The 18,409-nt window shown below is 40.5% G+C and overlaps 1 protein-coding gene across 1 annotated transcript; it reads left to right on the top strand.

The window, feature by feature from the left end:
• Positions 1 to 1,217: 1,217 nt before the first annotated feature.
• LOC139215233 (neurocalcin-delta B) lies at positions 1,218 to 18,074 on the top strand. The gene is made up of 4 exons (XM_070846131.1): positions 1,218 to 1,393; positions 13,211 to 13,629; positions 15,353 to 15,458; positions 16,009 to 18,074. The coding sequence occupies exons 2-4, from the start codon at positions 13,252 to 13,254 to the stop codon at positions 16,101 to 16,103; spliced, it is 579 nt and encodes a 192-aa protein (XP_070702232.1). The 5' UTR covers positions 1,218 to 1,393; positions 13,211 to 13,251; the 3' UTR covers positions 16,104 to 18,074.
• Positions 18,075 to 18,409: the final 335 nt, after the last annotated feature.

Below are 18,409 nucleotides of genomic sequence, written 5' to 3'. Positions count from 1 at the left end.
GAGGGGTTCTCAGTGTACTTTATAAGGCCATTAAGAAAATGCTCCCTGGAAGGAACACCGGCTGAATAAGCCCCGTGGCTTTGACTTCCACTAATCATCTTAGGCAAAGCATGGCTCCCAATGTGCCTGCATGAGAACACCATCACCATAGTCATCATTGCCATAATCTTTCTCATCATCATCATGCAATACTCAGAAATAAGTAAGCTTATTACGTTCTCGCTCTAACAGAATATTTCAGCTGGAGGTAATGTAAAGAAGTGCAGAGAGAGCACAAGGACTTTTTTTTTGTAAAGAATTTAAAATGAAGTCTACAACTGTTTATCATTTGAATCCCTGCAAAGGACTTGGTTGCAAATACCCCTCATTAGGAAAAATAAACAGCGAGGCAGATAAGACAAACGTAATACATGCAAAAATAGAATGAGAAAATGCATTTGCATGAAATCACATTTGCATTAAACTGCATTATTACAGACAAGGATCTGGGCAGGTGGAAGCTAAGGACACGTGCACTGCAGGTTTTTCTCCTCTATTCTAAGCTTGTGAAATATTTAAAATACTGCTTTTAGGGGTTTCATTTCTTTTTTCAACCTCTAACTCGATAAATTCTTATTACCAAAGCTGTAGGAGTAAACTCCATCTTTGGAGGAAGACAGTGAGAGGATGTTAACAGCATGCAAGACAGCAGAGAAAGGCTCATAGGAGAAAGGTGAATGAAACACACAAAGGAAATGTAGTAATTATTAGGGGTGCAACATGCATCATTAAATCAAAACTCTGAAGAGATAGAGTAAACACAGTAAAAGAGAGAAGAGGTTATGCAACAGAAATAGGACATTTGCATGCAGTGTATTTAATGAGCTGTGACATAGCTCGTGTGTCCATCATAACAATTCCTTTATTTTCCTTAAACATCTTGAAAACATTATTAACATTACACATTTACAACACGACCACTCAGGCCTGTGTCCACTTTTCTCCACATTATAACCGTGATTTGTTTTGTTTTTTTGGGTGATTTTATTAGCCACAAACTCTCTGCGCTAATTTCTTCGAGCTAAACTCCGTCCAGGTGCCGGGTTCTTGTTGCCAGGACAACGCTGCTTCCCATTGGCCGCCAGCGCCGCACCACGTGACCCGCGCGTCCTTGACGTCACCCGGGGAGGCTGCGGGGCTGAGTGAGAGCAGCGGCTCCGCAGAGACACAAGCAGAGTTTGGATCGAGAGCAGCCGGGTAAGTCCAGCTCCTGTGTGCCTCCTGCAACCTGTTGCCCTCTCCGCTACTCGTCGCTGTGAAAGTTTTACCGCTAGCAACCGGTGAAGCGAGGTTATGGACTATTAGAGATACTTTTTTTTTTTAACGGGACCTCCACTGCAACTTGAAAAGCGAGGTAAGTTGTCGCTAATGTTGTGTCCGTCCCTCCCTCGCAGTTTGCCCGCTTCCTGTTACTTCTTCTCTTGCTAGCAGCCCAGGTGAGATGAGTTTACACTTGGGGGGCTGTTGCCTCACAGCCAGAAACTCTTACTGACAACAGGAATAACTGTAATTTACACGTTTTCTTCCATGACTTTGCAGCAGCAGTAGCAGCAGCAGCAGCAGCAGCAGCGGATAAAGCTTTACCTAGATTTCTAATCGGATGAGGCTGCTTCTCTTGCCCCGAATGAGCCCTCGGGGAGCTGGAGGTGTTTGTTGTCTTTACACACTCCATGTTTAATTGTTGCACGAGTGAGGACAGGAAGTGAGGAAGGAGTCGCACACGGCTGAGTGAGGCAGGGTGTCCCATTTCAGCAAACACACATCTGTCATTCAGCGGGGTTTAAGCAGGAGAGGATGGTCGGTGCTGTATCTTGACAAGTGAGTTTGCCTTCGGTAGAGTGTGTGTGATACCAGCCACTCCTCATTATGTTGTCAGTGTGCAGCAAGAGTGCTGCAGCACTGTGATGTTTTCACTTCAACGAGCTGACTGTCTTTACAGCTTCAGTGCATTTACAAACCAGAGGCAGGAAAAGTAACAGTAGAAGAAATCAGGGCATTTTTATAATCTGTTAAGTCATTTATCCAGAAAACACTCAAATATTTGCAGATTCCAGCTTCTTAATTATGAGGATTTGTAGCTTTTCCTTGTCTTAGGACTGTAGCTAACAGATCTTTTTGTTATCAGTTAATCTGTCTTTTTTTTTTTAAAAAACAGTGAACTGTTCATATAACGTCAGCATATGTGTTTTAAAAAGGTTTGTTGCATTATCCCTGAACCCAAGGTGAGGTCTTCAAGCTGAAGACAACGGCAGAATACGAGTCACAGCATATATTTAGTGGGAAAGTTTACTTTGCAGACATGGTTTTTAACTGCAGCATTGTGGAACAATTTATTTAATTATTTTCAGTCATCCTGGCTTAAAATAGATTCAGATTAATTGATTGTTTAGACTATAAAATGTAGGAAAAGTGTCCCTGAGGGCAAATGAGCCCAAGATGAGGTCTTTCAAACTCCCTGTTTTATCTCACCAAAGACCCAAATCCAAAGATATTCAATTTACATACAATATAGAAGGAGCAGTGCTGAAGCACTTAGTCGATCGACTGATTAATCTATCAACAGAAATTGTAACAATTTTGATTGTAGACAAATGGTTTAAGTCATTTATAAGGTAAAAATGTCTTCTCATATGGACTTATTGCTTTTTGTCTGTTTTACAGGAAGCTGACTAAATTATTAAACAAAACAATAATTGACACATTAATCATTCAATCATCAATTAGTTGCTACATTGAAATTCGTCATTAGTTTCAGGTTTCCATCAGACTGTCAAGCAGCCAAAGTAGGACTGAGGGTTAAACGAACTGAAGACAAAGTTGCTCTCAGAGTGACTTGTGGAATTAAGAGGCCTCACTTGGTCCTGTGCAAATTTACTTTTTTTGGCTGGTGGCTTGTGGTAGGCTAATTGAATGCCGTTGGTTTGGTTTTGATGTGGGATGTAAACGAGAACCTGCCGTTGGCGCGAAGTGACATGTGTGGACACAGACTGAGAAAAATAAATACAACAGTGACACGATGAGAAGCTTAAGTTCACTGGAATGAATTGAAAACGTAGGATGTGAGAGGACAGAGGTTCACTCACACGGAGAGAACAGAAACCTGCCGCCGACACACACACTCTGAAATGATATCTTGTCTCGCTCTCTTTGACGCTCTCTGGCTTCCAAATGTTTGATAAGTTTTTAGGGAAATTTCAACCAGAACTCAAGTGAAATTTGCTCTTCCTCTCACCTCAGGCAGCCAACACAACATGGCAAGAACATTGTGGAGGTGCTGACACGAGGGTGGAGTCGAGATAATAGCCCCCTTGGTGTCAAAAGCATCCATCCAAGCATTTCAAGATGCTGAACCCTTACAAATGTACGCTAAATTTGAACAGATGTTCTATTTTCATCAGCGTGGGTGTCTTGTGGGTTTGTTTTGGGCCAGACTGACCGCATTGGCAGTGTCCTCTGTAGTTATGCTTGTCTGGGCAGCAGTCGGGGCTCCTTTGAATTGAATTAGACCTTTTCAGAGGAAGCTGGTGGGGAGAGTGACTGGGGGGGGGAAAGCAAGGATGAGTGGAAGATTAAACTGGAGGAGGAAGAGAAAGCCTCAGATGCTAAGATAAAGAGTGAGACAGAAAGAGAGAGACTGTGGATTGTCACACCGATAATATTTGGGATAGAAGGCTGCATTTCACACATGCTGTGCAGCAGATTTCAGTAGCAGAGAGGGGTGGGAGCTGTTTAGTCATTGGACAGATTGACATTTCCATCACTGCAGCCTTTGTCTTTACAACAGGCTGTTTCAGAGAGAAACACATTTAGATATTCAGTGCAAAGTAAACAGCTCCCTCCTCATGCAATCAGTGACAATGTGCTGTGAGTGTATGTGAGTGAGTGGTGGCATGTGTGTGTCCAATCCAGAGTCTGTTTTTGCAGCTCTGCCTGCCGTCTTGCGGTTGTTGTCAGTGACACTTTTTATCTTGTTCTCATTCGCTCTCCTCGTAATGGCTTCTCTGTCATGATTGTGGTTTTCTGCAGCGCCTTGACGCACGAAGCTCTCTGGCTGACAATGGGAGCTCGTGTGTGCTGCATTATGATGAAGTTGCTGCCTCAGGTTTCTCAAAGGCAGCGTGGATGGGATTCCGACCAACATTTGGAGAAGGAAAGAAATGCTTGAAGACATTGTCGAGGTGCTTCACGCTTTCAGTTCAGTCGGCACTTTTCTCGGCACTTAGGCTTAAAAACAAAAACCTACCATGTGTGCCGACGCCAGAGACGCAGTGCCAGTTGTGTTGAAGCATTTACCACTGTTCAGATTCTCATGAAATAACAGATAGCAGCAGTAATAAAGGTGGTATTGTAATGAACACAAACATTAGCTGGTGCCTAAGGCAGCCGTGGCTATTCTCAGTTAGTGTTCAGTTTGCTCTGCTTTTGCGGGAAGCTCCAAATCTTGATTAGAGATTATTTTCATTGTTGATCGATCTGCTGATTAGTCCATGAATGGTTGTCTCAGTTTCTCATAGACCAAGGTGATGTCCTCAAAGTGCTTGTTTTGGTTCAACCAAAACCCAACGCATCAGTCGAAAAACAGAGAATTATAACTGTCGGTGTTATGGGCCTAGTGCACTGAATGCTGCTAAGCTTTCACATGTTTCATTAATTTTATTGCAACACATTACAATACATTTACAAATCAGGAAAATTACTTGTACTTTTAGTTGTTGCACAGTCTCCTACCTTTATCTCACTTTCTGAGCCTTTTTATTGATACCTTTTGACTTGGCTGCTGTTGTAATTTGCTATAACCTTCCTTTACTAATGGCCCAGGGTTCCTGTTTTCCTGACGGCAACAGAACAAACCTGCTGAAGAGGTCAGTTTCTCTCCAGACTCTGGTACAGGTTGGACCAGCAGGAGACCAGCTCTGACCTTCCACACAGGAGATAGAGTTGCAGTCAGATATTCAAGGAGCCACTAAAGGCACGCTACACTGAACAGCGCACCTCACCACACGTGTAACGTGAGCACGGGTGCTCCCAAAGTTATGCCGTGCAGCAGTGGAGTCTGATGGTTTGAAATGTGCTGCTGATCAGACGTGATTGCAAATGCGCTGCCGCCAATAGGAGTTTTAAAGGCGACTTGAGATGGATTTATATGGTGCGTTGAGATGTCGTGTAGAGCTGCTGGTTGTCGTTTTTAGGTCTCATAAAATTTGAGCCAAAATGGCAGAAGTGAGAAACCGACAAGCCTCTCATCACCCAGATCATAGGTTGTGAGAGTGAAGGCTGGGGCATTTTAATCATTTTCTTTTCTAGTTTTATTCATCTGTTGCATGTGTTACAGAGCTCATACCGGACTGCCTACAGCTGTTGAGGCTAGTTTTTGTGGGTTTGAGTAATAACCGCTCCAATATGACGTCTGACATGTTTCAGTCGCTAACATACAGGAATGTACTTAATTTCAGTTTGAGGAAAAAAAAAAAAGAGCAGTCTTGTTTTGAGTCTTTGCTATGCTGTAGGATCTCACTAGTGTTGGGCTCTGTACTTAAGTGCACTTTAATGACACTGATGTTGATCTTTTGAATAGAAAGTCAAGACTGGTTCTGGTTTCATGCACCAAAGGTCAGTCCATCTCGTCATTTACAAAACAGATAAATCAAATATATTAAAACACTGCAGGTCTGCCAGCTGCTTTTCTTCCCTTCCTTTTAGGAATATGAGCTGCTCTATCCCTCTAACACCAATAAGTGTGGTGCAACAGCTTTAGAAAAATCTCTCTGAAATATATCAAATTCAAAATGTATCATTACAGTGCTGTTTAAACGATGTCAAACATGTTAAGTGCTGATGTCTGACAAAACTTAACCATGCAGATGACTAAAAGTTTAGTGCTCAAGCTTTAATGTTGATGTCATGCAGATCCAATCGTATAAAGAAGTTTTAACCAATTATAACAACAACAACAACCAACAACAGATGTTTTGGTCCTAAACTGCTCATCATTCTGCTGTTAACCTGTTTAAAACTCTGTTAATCAAACGGCTCTCAGTGCTTGCAAACGCAGATGATGCAAAACAGAACTAAATGAGAAATTATTCGCTGAAGTGGCAGAGAAGAAAGAGTAGTTGTGATGTTATGTTCCTCAAGATCATGTGTCTGACTGTGGTGTAGCCTGAAAATCGACTTCAACTGCGACTTCAAATTCAACTTTAACTCGAGCTGAAGCCTCTCAGGTTGTTCCAGCGTGTCTTTGGCTGAACCTTTCTTACCTGAGATGGATAAAGTTGTCATTTTTTAAAATATCTTATCACAGCTGAGATTAAAAATAATTATTTAATTTTGACCTGTGTGTGAATATCGGATTGCAGATGTTGCAGGCCTAAGAATTGCCTGCCTGTTAGGTGGAGAGCAACTGCCCTCAGCTCTGCAGCCTGGTCACAGACGGATCATATTGCATTATGAATGTATCATTCATAAACTTTCTATCTGTGATCGAGTCTCTTTTATTCACTCTGGCTCTCTGTGGCCCCTCTCCCCCTCCTGCTCTCTCTCTGTTCTCGGATTAGCTGTGGGACTCTTGGGTTAAGATTTACCTGCAGGATATAAATGGAGACTTCTGACTGTTACGCAAGTGGGCAGCAAGATGTTCTAGGACGAACGCCTCGTGGAGGGCTCTTGATTCAAGCAGGCACAAGTCAACCTGTTCAGCTGCAAATATTGGCCACGTAATTGTGCAGGATTTTTTCTTCCTTACTTGTTTCATGCCAGTCGCAAAAGTAATGCAGAGGCTGCGTATGACACCTCATTAAAACATTAGAAGTGCCGACCAAAACGTGTCAGTAGCATTGAATATCGAAGTGTTAAGTACTGAGCGCCGGCATCATGTGCTCGTCCAACAGTCATAAACACAAATAAGCTCATTTATTCGTTTTACCATCATTGATGACAAAGAAAGCTTGAATTGGCTCAAACCAGTGAATTTTGTGGCCTATTTAAGTATGAAAAATGTACAATTAATTGTTACATTTTCTGTTGATCGACTAGTAAATGTACGGACTCATAGTTACAGCTCTATTTCAAATATCTTTCCATCAGGAAACTTTTCCAACTCATTCCAACTTATTTTGGCAAAAGTCTTTAACACTGTTTCCTCGAGCAGTTTGGCATTTGTTGTTAGTTGAAAAAAGGGTGAAATGTGTGTTTTATATTCTCCAAACCAAGGTGTTTTCCAGTATTTTCAAATATTTGGTATTTGAGTGCTTGCTTTAATGCTTCTGTCTTCTACTGAAAATGTTCATATTTGACAAACACTAGAGCTGAAATTATTATTTTAATAATCAACTAATACTAGAAAAGTCACTGGTTTCAGGTTAAATGTGAGGATTTGGTGCTTTTCTTTGTTATATGATAGTAAAGGGAATATTTTGGACTGTTTGATTGAATAAAACAAGACATTTTAAGATGTCACTTTGGGTCATTTTTATACAATATAGATTGTTTATCAAGAAAACAGTACGTATTTCGTTCAGACTGCTTCATATTCATCGAAACTAAGGTATCAAGTAAGTGTTGTGTCAGTGCTGGTATGTGCTGCTTTAACTGGTTGTAGGATAAGAAGATATTTGCCTCTAGAAGCTTCTCTCTGCGTTGCCGCTCCAGTTGGTGACACTATGATATCTTGTCATGAAATTGTCAGCGGGCTTGTTGTTGGTTTCAGGACTCAAACCTGTCACAAAGCCCAGCGGGATGATCGTCCTGTTGGTGTCATTAGAAACCGAAAGCGACAGTCTGTTCTCTGCTGGCTAATACCTTTCTCAGGCTGAGGTCACCGACTCTATCTCAGGCCTGTGGTCCCCTCAGACACGCTCGCAAGGTTAAATCAGCACCCGGCGTTCCCTCATTTGTCTCAACCTCAGGAGCCATGCGACCTGTACACTTGTCAAAGCCTAGGTTATGTAACAGTGCCGTCAAAGGTCGGCCAGCAGCAGCAGGTAAGAGTCTTAACGGTTAATTGTAGGCAGTGATCTCTGAGAGCCAGAAATAGATGAGTTCTTAGGGTGACTATATGACGGGATGTTCAGTGGAGGTCTGATCTCATCCCCTTATTTCTTCTTTTAAAATAAACAGAAACCTTCAGCCAGGATAGAGCGGGTGTGGTGCACTGACGTCAAATTACATTCATTTAGGCAGACACAAAACATTTTTACCCATAGGTGCTCTACACATGGAGCAACATGAGGTTATTTTTGACAAGTGGTATAAACCATTTAAGCATTTGTTCATGATACTATTTATAGATGCCAAATAGGGAAAGTTAATGTTAAGTGGTACCAAGCAGAATATGGGAAAGGACGACATTTTCACAAATGGGCCTGATAGGTCGTTGAGAAGAGTTGTCAACAATGAAAATAGACCTCACCTGCATGTCTGTGGACTGTGGGAGGAAACAAAAACCCACACGGAGAACATGCAAACTCCACACAGAAACTACATCCAGCTGATTAGTTTAAAAACCAGCAAAAATGTTTTAGATAATTAAAGTAATTATTTGTATTTATTTATACCATAATTCACAGTTAAAGAAATTCATTTTTAGTTGCTAATGGTAATTAGTTTTGCCTGTTTTCTGCATGTGAAGTGTCTTTGGGTTATCAAATTTAAATGTATTATTATTGTTTTACTTTTGTAGTTTAAAATAGCACTGAAATATATAGTAGATTAAAAATGAATAACTGATTAACTAATAGTTTTGTCATTCGTTCAGTTGGATCATTTATTAAGCAAAAATGCTAATCAGTAGTTCTTTCAAGCTTCTAAAATATGAGGATTTGCTTCTTTTCTCTGTTTTTTTTAAGTGAATGTTGTATCTGCATGTTTTAGTGTTGGTTAGAAAAAAATAATTTGAAGGTGTCACCTTGTGCTGTGGGAATTTGTGCCTGGAAATTTTCTTAGACTAAACATTGAATTAATCAGATAAGATCATCATCAGATTTGTAATGAAAATAAGAACATAAACATGAATATATCCTCTAACTCTTGCCATGTTGTTGTTGTAGTGCCAACAAATCAACACCAAGTAACGTTCCTTCGCTCATTTAGAGTAAAGGGCAGAGAAACACTTTAGTCGCCTCTGTTCCTCCACATTTACGTGTAAAAAGTCTGGCTGATTAGGACCACTGCTAAAAGCAAACAATTAAACAAGCTGGCAGTCTGCACAGAAAGTCTCATTAAATGCTATTGTGAATCAAAGGCACGATCATGTTAAATAATATGTTGTTGTTTTTTTGTTTGTTTTTTTCGTCCTCTCGCTGCCAAAAACAAGAGTGATTATACGGGTCAGTCGCCATGACAACGCAGCCTCAATAATCATGCAGACGTTCCACAATCCATTAAGCAATTAAAATGCAGATTGCACACAGTATGTGTTGGTTCCGGTCAACACATCAGACAAAGGATGAGTTTATGAATTAAATGAATGGAGCTAGTCAGGAAGACTTTGACTGGTTGATTAGCTGACTGACAGTCTGTGTGTGTGTGTGTGTGTGTTTGGGGGTTAAGAGACAGACCTCTGATTGCTAAGATGCTGTTGCGAGTTGATTGTTACATGTCAAACATGATTTTTTTATGCATCCAAGTGAACCAGGCTTGTGGGGACATGAATGTAAAGTAACGTAACGTACACACGATAAGTGGAAAAAAGGATGGCTGTTTTGTTTGCTTAATTACTATGATGAAGTCACATGACTGATCAAATGACTGTATGTAAGGAAAGCGGATACTAAACTGCCCTGATGAAGGCACTTGTCCTGTCTGAGGAAACATCCGAAACCCAAGTTGAGCCAGAAAGCAGCACAACACACAGGGCAAAACTTTGAACAACAACCTACAGTAGCTTTTACCTGCTAAAGTCACCTTCTTATCTGACGTACAGACACATCTTGTCCTGCAGCTTAGCTTGTTGAACGACCGACCGACCAAACATTCACCAGGTGAAAAGTGAACTGCTAACATCAGTTTGGAGGCCGCATAGTTAATAAGCTGCTCAGCTGCGGCACATTAAATAGCAGGTGAACATACGTCACATCACTTTAGTCTGGTTAGATGGGGCTGTGCTCCTAAAAGGGTGGCTAGATGAGGCTTCAGTTGGACTTTACTTTTTAGAGACAAGGAAACTTGGAAAAAGAGCAATAACATAAAAATGAGCCAGAGTTGAAGATTGGCCACAAATCAACAACAGATGCTGCTTTTATGTCTTATAGCATTTCAGCCATAAATGGGTATTATAAGAATTATTGTGGAAAGAATTTAAGTTCTTCCACTGTAACCACATAAACTTGTCAGAATGCCAGATTGTTGTCTTCCAGTGGTAATATAGATGAAATATTTTTACATTTACTGTATTCTTTATTGTTTGCAGTATGTTTTAGCTTAGTTTTATTTGTTTATTATTTTCTTTATTTATGTCACATGGACATATTGCGTGTTTTAAAGGCCCTGTACACCTACACAGGAAGTCTGGATCATCTTTCTACAGCAAGACACTTACATATATCACAGGAAGAAAAGAGCAGATGCAAATAATAATAATATAATAAAAGCACAGTGCGTTTAGGTGCTTCAAGGCCAGGGTCCAGTTAAATGGAAAACAGCATCAATTAATATTATTTGTTAGAACCGTGCTTTTTTGGCTATGACAGGTAAAAATATCTGCTGTGAAAAAGACCTGTTAAACACAGTCTGCACACACCCACACAGTCCTGTGAAAAGGTCTAAACAGGTAGAATAAATTAAAAGGCCTGTGTGGGTGTAGCACAGTTGTGTTCACGGGCTTTTCAAAGGCACATGTTGGGAATATTTTAACAGTAAATCTAACAGGGCTGCAAGTAACAATTGTTTTCATTATTGATGAACAATTTTTTTCTTGATTAATTGTTTGGTCTATAAACATCACAAATGGGCAGAGGTGCCCATCATAATATCTCAGAGTACAAAATTACACCATTAAATGTCTCGGCCCCAAACCCCATTGAGATCCTAGAATCATCAAATGTTTTGTGTTTTTGCTTGGAAATTGTACACATAGTGTCCCCGCATCAGCTTATTAGGTCTATAGCATTATGTTTACTATGTATTAGCTGATACTTTGGATTTTAATGTTCTCTATGTTGCCCCTGTTGGGTTTAGGCTGTTTGCTTCAGTCTAATTTAAAGCCAGACACACTTCCAGTCTGTATATTGAAAGTTCACTGTGGACCCGCGCTGTGAGGCTGCTGCTGTGGTTTGCTCCAGAGCGATGAGAGTGTAAACAGGTGTTAATCTCCTTTTTATACTGGCTTTGAAGTGAGCTATAGGTAATGGCGGAGAACTCATTAGAGGTGGCTGCCACATTGCTGGAGCCTCATTGTTTACTCTGTTAATTAGAGGATTATAGCTGGTCGTTTGTTGGAACGTATGAGAGTGAAATAAAGGGAGACAAAGACTGAGTCCTTGCATTAGAAGTCAACAAAACTAAGGAAAATGCAAGCAATTCAAACTTAAACAATTCCCTCACAGGGCCCACTATTCACACAGTTTCACTTAAAATGCCCAAATCACTAAATTATTGTGTGCAGAATAGTCCCTCTGCTCGAGTGTTTGTTCCATGTTTGTTTGGTTTGTTTTTGTTGAAGTGTGAGTTTGTGACTGTCGCAGCACTTTCATTGACGCCAAGTTCGTTGTTCTTGGCAAGAAGAACGTATTCCACTAAACAGCCCACATTTGCATTCAGTGATATTAGCCAAATTTAATTATGTACATGAGTTGTAAGGGTCAGTAAATGGGTAATTGAAGCTTAAATCACACAAGAGTGAATTTAGTTATTAGTTCTCATTATTGCTTTACATTTTCTAAACTATCCCTTTCATATTTTAGCTCAGGAGTCTTTAAACAAAATAAGAAAGGCCCCAAACATTGACTGGAAACACAGTTTTTTTGCTTCCCTTCCTGGAACAAGCCGCCTTTACAGTTATTTGGCCTGACCTGACATGGCTGATTTTATCTGTCGTTATCCTCGGCTAAGCTTAGAATAGCTTCCCTCTGCTCAGCGGCAGCTAGCAGTCCGACAGGGGAAAGTGCTAAGCACATTAGCTGCAGGGTTAGATGATGAACCGCATCTTCTTGTTCACTTTCTGCAACGACCGACACACCAAGTTGGATCAGCTCTGTGGCTAGTATGCATGTAGGCTCATTCAGCCGTGCTTTCGTAATGCGTTTGCTAAATGTAGTCACATTAGACTTGAGGTTTACTGTTATCTAGTGTGACTGTCTCTGCAAAAGCCTCATAAAAACCCAAAATAGGTCAATGAACTATCTCAAGTATTAATACAGAGGGTATGTATGTGTGTGTCCAGGCATCAGCATCAGAGTTCCTGCAGGAAATGGAAGTTGCATTTGCAGTGATGCATACACAGACATATTGGCATGCATGAGGCTTATCAACTGAGTGTGTGCTTCACTGTTATTGTGGGTGTAGCTGTGGTGTATCTACAGTGGTTGTGCACCAGGAAAACATGCAAGGGTCTCATTGTGCAGGTGCATGGGAGACTGAACGCATACTCCACTTGATCTCTACTACTACTGACTACTGTCATGGCTTTTATGATAACATTCATGTGCATTTTGTCACAAAACGGTAACAAACGAAGCGAAAAAGATAAGTGCAGTTAGATAAAAATAAACTCCATGAACTTTGACATCCCAAAACTCTCCTCAGGGTTTTACACAGGAAATGATTTAGCAGAGGTGGTAAGCCAAGCAGATCCTGAGGCAGCTCGTCCCATAAGCTCTTTAATTGATAGAAGATGGCCCCGCTCATGAAGTATATGGCTGTATTTGCTGCATGAAATAGCATTTTGTCAAGTTTTAAAGTTACAATGGAACTAATGACTATGTGATTGAAGATACTTGTAGTGACAGTATTCTGCGTATTTTCTGAGAAGTGAATGTTTTTTTAAGAACTCAAATGAAACAGCTACTTTTTACAAGAGAAGTTAATTCAGTTTTTTTAATGCGCTGTGCATCTTTTTTCTTTATAAATCGCTGTCCTTCCTCCCACCCTTTGTATCAAAAAGGCTGACGGTCATTTTGGATTATTTCTAACAACCTTTCTCTCTCTTCCTCCCTCTCTTCCTCCCCCTCACCCTCAGCTACCCTCACATCACCCACAGCCTCAACAGAAGCAGCGACCATGGGCAAACAGAACAGCAAGCTCCGTCCCGACGTCATGCAGGACCTGATGGAGAACACAGACTTCACCGAGCATGAGATCACAGAGTGGTACAAGGGCTTCTTGCGGGACTGCCCCAGCGGCGCCCTCTCCATGGAGGAGTTCAAGAAGATCTACGCCAACTTCTTCCCTTACGGAGACGCGTCCAAGTTCGCAGAGCACGTCTTCCGCACGTTTGACGCCAACGGAGACGGGACTATCGACTTCAGGGAGTTCATCATTGCCCTGAGTGTGACCTCACGTGGTCGCCTGGACCAGAAGCTGAAGTGGGCGTTCAGTATGTACGACCTGGACGGGAATGGATACATTAGCAAGGCAGAGATGCTGGAGATCGTATCGGTGGGTTTATTCTTCCAGTGTGATGTGTTTTGCTTAGTCACCTTCTATCTTTATTTCCTTCTATCCTTCGTTCTCTCAACCTTTTAGACTTTCTGCTTCTTTAGCCTAATGTAGCCCTCAATCTTTCAGTGGCCCTTGCATGCCATCATGGTAACACCATGTCCCCTGGTCCTAAAACTACTTCTGCAGTGAAGCAACACTTTGCTCAGCCATCCACACCAGCTGCTTCATCATATATCCATCTGCTTCTGTGTTCTGCACCATTTGACTGCCTACAGCAGGAAAACCAGCCGCTGTGTAATTTTAGAAACCAGCAGTTCCTCTCGGGCCCTCGGACCTCTCTAAATAAGACTTGGCTCTGGTGTATTTCTAGAAGGGAGCGGTCCTCCTCTGATCCCCATACTGACTCAGCACTACATCCACCAACTGCGCGGTTCTAGGAAGAGCAGTTCCCCCCTCATCGATTCCTCAGCAGCTCCAGTGTCGCCTCACAACAAACTGTCTCACTCAGGATCCTCGTCTTATTGGATAAATGGTTTAGACTTCTGTCAGAGCTACACACACACACACACACACACACACACACACACACACCGGCTGTCCCTTACACATGTTGTTACATCACACATTATGGGGCTGGATTGAGTTAAGTACCAAAGCGTGTGTAAGCATGTGTGTTCTTTATTTAAAGTGTTTAGGTAGAGGAGTGTTTGGACAAAAGCTAAATAGACTAATACATATTGATAATTAGGGTGTAAAGAAACAAAGTAAATCCTCTTTTCCCCCACAAATATTAATCTACTTCACCAACATCTCCCAATAAAAAGGACAAGTTTAAAGAAAACCCTATGGCTATTATTATGCCTGATTTTTGGGGATCTTCAGCCCCCTCGGCATCATTGATTAACAGTATCACTCTGACCAATAGTCCGAAACCTTATCTATTACAAATGCAAAACATTTGCTGATTATTTCTTACCATTATATGTAAGTAAATACTGACTGCTGGTCAGACTTATAGATTAAGTGATCTATAAGTGACTAATGAAAAAAATCAATAAACTAATTAACTGATAATGAAAATAAATGATACTTGTGTCAGTCACCACCTCTCTGGTGTGTGTGTGTGTGTGTGTGTGTGTGTGTGTGTGTGTGTGTGTGTGTGTGTGCGCACAGCTGCCTGACACATTGCTATTTGAACAGAAGATGCCAAAACTCTTCATCATTAAGAGGAATATTTCACACGTTCTAAGGTTGAAGTGTCTAATAGAAGGAATGAAGACAGCGAAGAACACGTTCACCTTTCTTGATTTATCATCTATTTAAAAACCTAAACGACATCTTCTAGACATGAATACTTCCTGTTTGTTTCTGTGCAGTCGAATCAGTCCCCGGTCCCACACTGAAATGAAAGCAATCCTTTATCTCCTTCCTCCCAGAAGAGATAAGTTGATTGATGGGTCGTATATGTATGAAACGGAGATGGTTTTTCTGGGGGGGTTTTGTCCCGCTCTTTGCAACAATTCAGCTGATGCAACCTTGCTTGATGCAACCTTGCACTCTGGCTGGAATAACTGATATGAATGTGGCTAGTAAACTGGAAAAGTTTTACTTATTTTAAATGTATTGCGTTCTCTTTTACAACTTTCATGAACTTAACGTGACTTAACAGCTGATCCATGTCAGTATGTCTGTTAACAATTTCTCTGCCCTCTGTCTTCAGGCTATTTACAAGATGGTCTCCTCTGTGATGAAGATGCCTGAGGACGAGTCCACACCTGAGAAGCGCACAGAAAAGATCTTCAGGCAGATGGACACAAATCGAGATGGTAAGTTTTCTTCGGACTCTGCTGCAGTGTTGAAACAGTAGCTTCTTAAAATCCTATGACTCTAAATGACTTTGAAAATCCATTCTGTAAACAGACTCACTTGTTATTCTGTTGGTTCTGTAGTTTTCAGTCAGCAAAAATCAAATTCAATGTTGCCTGGTTTCACTGACACAAAATCAGAGCCTTGAACTAGCCAAGTGGTCTTAAAACAGCCCAGTATGCCTCTGCTCTCCGTGGATAACGTTACATCAAACACTATAATTCTTCACTTATATGAACAGACGCAATGAAAAAATGGCCGAACTGGTTGAATTCTCTCAAAGAACTCTAGCAATCTAAGTTAAGGTCATTTGAATAATTACTGAAAGTTTATTACTATAAATGTTATTTGAAAAAACTTGCTAAAATAACATGTCACATCGCCTTGGAGAAGATATCTGCTCTTTCTTTTTATGATCTGTTTTTTGATCAGTTTAGATCTGCAGCAGCGACCAGACAAGATAATTAACCACTGAGCTGTAATCCGTCTCTCTCTCTGTGTCTCTCTCAGGTAAACTGTCCCTTGAGGAGTTTGTTGAGGGAGCGAAGAACGATCCTTCGATTGTCCGGCTCCTGCAGTGCGACCCTAGCAGTGCTGGGCAGTAGAAAACTGGACTTTTCCCATCACAGTTTGATTAATTTAACACCTTTTTAAAAATCCCTCCCTGCCGACCCACCTCAGATTGTTGTCGTTTGATCACTTGAGCTATAGAGGCACATGCACACTCACACATAGACAACATGCAACTGTACATAGGACAAATACCAAAGCTTAATACATATGTAATATTTTCAGATGCACATACTGTACACGTGCCTCTATGCCTGATCAAAAGCTACAGACGACACGGGTCTCGCATACAGTACAAATATAACCCAAAGGACTGAAATCCCATCAAAAACATGGTACACACTGAATCAAAGCTGCGCTATCTCTGCCTGAGAAGACGGCCAGCGAAGATAATCCAACTGATTCCTGAGGTACATTGAGCCGGATCCAAGTTCACTGTCTCTTTTTGTTATTTTATTTGATATTTTTAAAGCATTATTCCTTTTTTTCAAAGGGAATCATGCTCATTTTGTTCTCTGACTCGGGTTGTTGTGTGATGATGGACAGATCATTACAAAGTATTGCAGTCTAACTCCATGTTAACACTGGATTAAATGAAGTATGTGAGTCTGGGACTACAAGTGTTCACAGCTTACAGTGTGGTTTGTGTAGACAGGAGGTCTGGGAAATTTTGTTTTTAACCATAGAAGAATTTTAGAAAGAATATGATTTTTTTTTTTTTTTAAATGTACATCTTGGAGGAATGTTACATCAAACTAAAAACTGACTCAGATTTCTAAATGAAGGGGACTATTTTATCAGATTACAACCATCCGCTCTTTTGAAAGTGACTTTTTTTTAATGCCAAGTTCTGTGTCCGCGCACACACACACACACACACACACACACACACACACACACACACAGTCACAAAAATCTACACGCACACATCACATAAATGCATAAATTGTACTGATGAATACAGGAACTTGACATATGCTATAAACTGAGCTGTGATTCTTCTTTTTCAACTACGGTTCAACAAGTGTATCAGCAAAAAATAATAATTAGATATTATATGAATATATATAGTATGTGCTTATATATGCTTTTACTGTGTGATAACATTGTGGCGTTTCGCTGCAGTGGAGGAAATTCACTTTAAAATTTTGACGTATAAATTATTGGAATGTGATTTAAAAAAAAAAAAAAGCGATTTTATCTGCTTTTTCTTGACGATTATGATATGAAAGAAAGTTGTACAGTATATTCACTCATATTTATGCTAGAGAGGTTAAAAAGGAGAGGACCACACATGTACATTCAGCTTTGCATATCCACTGCGACATTGAGAGAGAAAATAACAGATCTAAGTTTGATCCCAATCCCCGCCCCACTACTGACATCATATGTCCCAGGAAGCCAGTGAACATTGGCAGTCATAAAGTTTTATGTGTGCTAAGTGTTAACGGAGTGAAAACAGTCTGTAAATGGTGTATGTGTTGTTAAAGTGCAACACCCCAAGAGCACTACTGTAATGACGGGAGGGGGTTACAGAAATATTTTATGACTGACACACAGCAACAGACACTTCACTGACTTACAACTTGACGTTGGTACCGAGTAGCTGCAGCACCCACCAAACCTCACTGTGGTTTTCCAGGATTTTACTGAACGCTCTTTGCTGTTTCCGTTCTGCTTAATATACACCTGCCTGTCCCTGCTGGTCTGAAAACACCATGAGATACATTAGTCTTTACAGGCAGACGAATGATGATGACTTTGGGGGGAAAAAAACAGCCAGTTGTGATTCTCTGGGCTTATGCACATTTCAAGTAGGTGACTATTTCACTTCAATAGCATCTTGTGGTCAAGTGCCAAATATAGATGAATTAAATGAAAGAAAAAAATCACAGTATTGTATCCATTTATACTGTACAGTTGTTACCTGTCGAACAAAAAAACTTTGTCACTGTATCATTTTGTAGATTTTGTATTGTTAACTTGCATTATGTGTTCTGTGTAGGATGTCCATTTTGTTATTCAAATAAAGACAAAATGGGAAAAATGGCTGACTGTAGGTTTTTGTGTACATATACATATATATATGGCCTGGAAACAGTATAGATTGTAAGGTTACAGGACAGATTACCATGACCTTTGGCTCATATATTCACTGTTTCACACAAGTAATTGTGACTGGAAAAGAATATAAAATATATATACTCTTTATACAGTCTATTATACTGTATACATGATAGAATATGTCTTCCTACAATGCCCAAACAGAAGAACATTTAATACATATTTGGCCAAAATTTAATTAAGACCAAAATCCTCCCTTTTGACATCTTTTTACCAT

Source organism: Pempheris klunzingeri, chromosome 16 (assembly GCF_042242105.1).
Source record: "Pempheris klunzingeri isolate RE-2024b chromosome 16, fPemKlu1.hap1, whole genome shotgun sequence".
Lineage (NCBI taxonomy): Eukaryota > Metazoa > Chordata > Actinopteri > Acropomatiformes > Pempheridae > Pempheris > Pempheris klunzingeri.
This window is presented reverse-complemented; position numbering and strand designations above follow the sequence as displayed.

Coding starts and splice junctions, on each gene's coding strand:
- LOC139215233 (XM_070846131.1), top strand. CDS start 13,252: ATGGGCAAACAGAACAGCAAGCTCCGTCCCGACGTCATGCAGGACCTG. Junction 13,630..15,352: donor AGATGCTGGAGATCGTATCG/GTGGGTTTATTC, acceptor CTCTGTCTTCAG/GCTATTTACAAGATGGTCTC. Junction 15,459..16,008: donor GATGGACACAAATCGAGATG/GTAAGTTTTCTT, acceptor TGTCTCTCTCAG/GTAAACTGTCCCTTGAGGAG.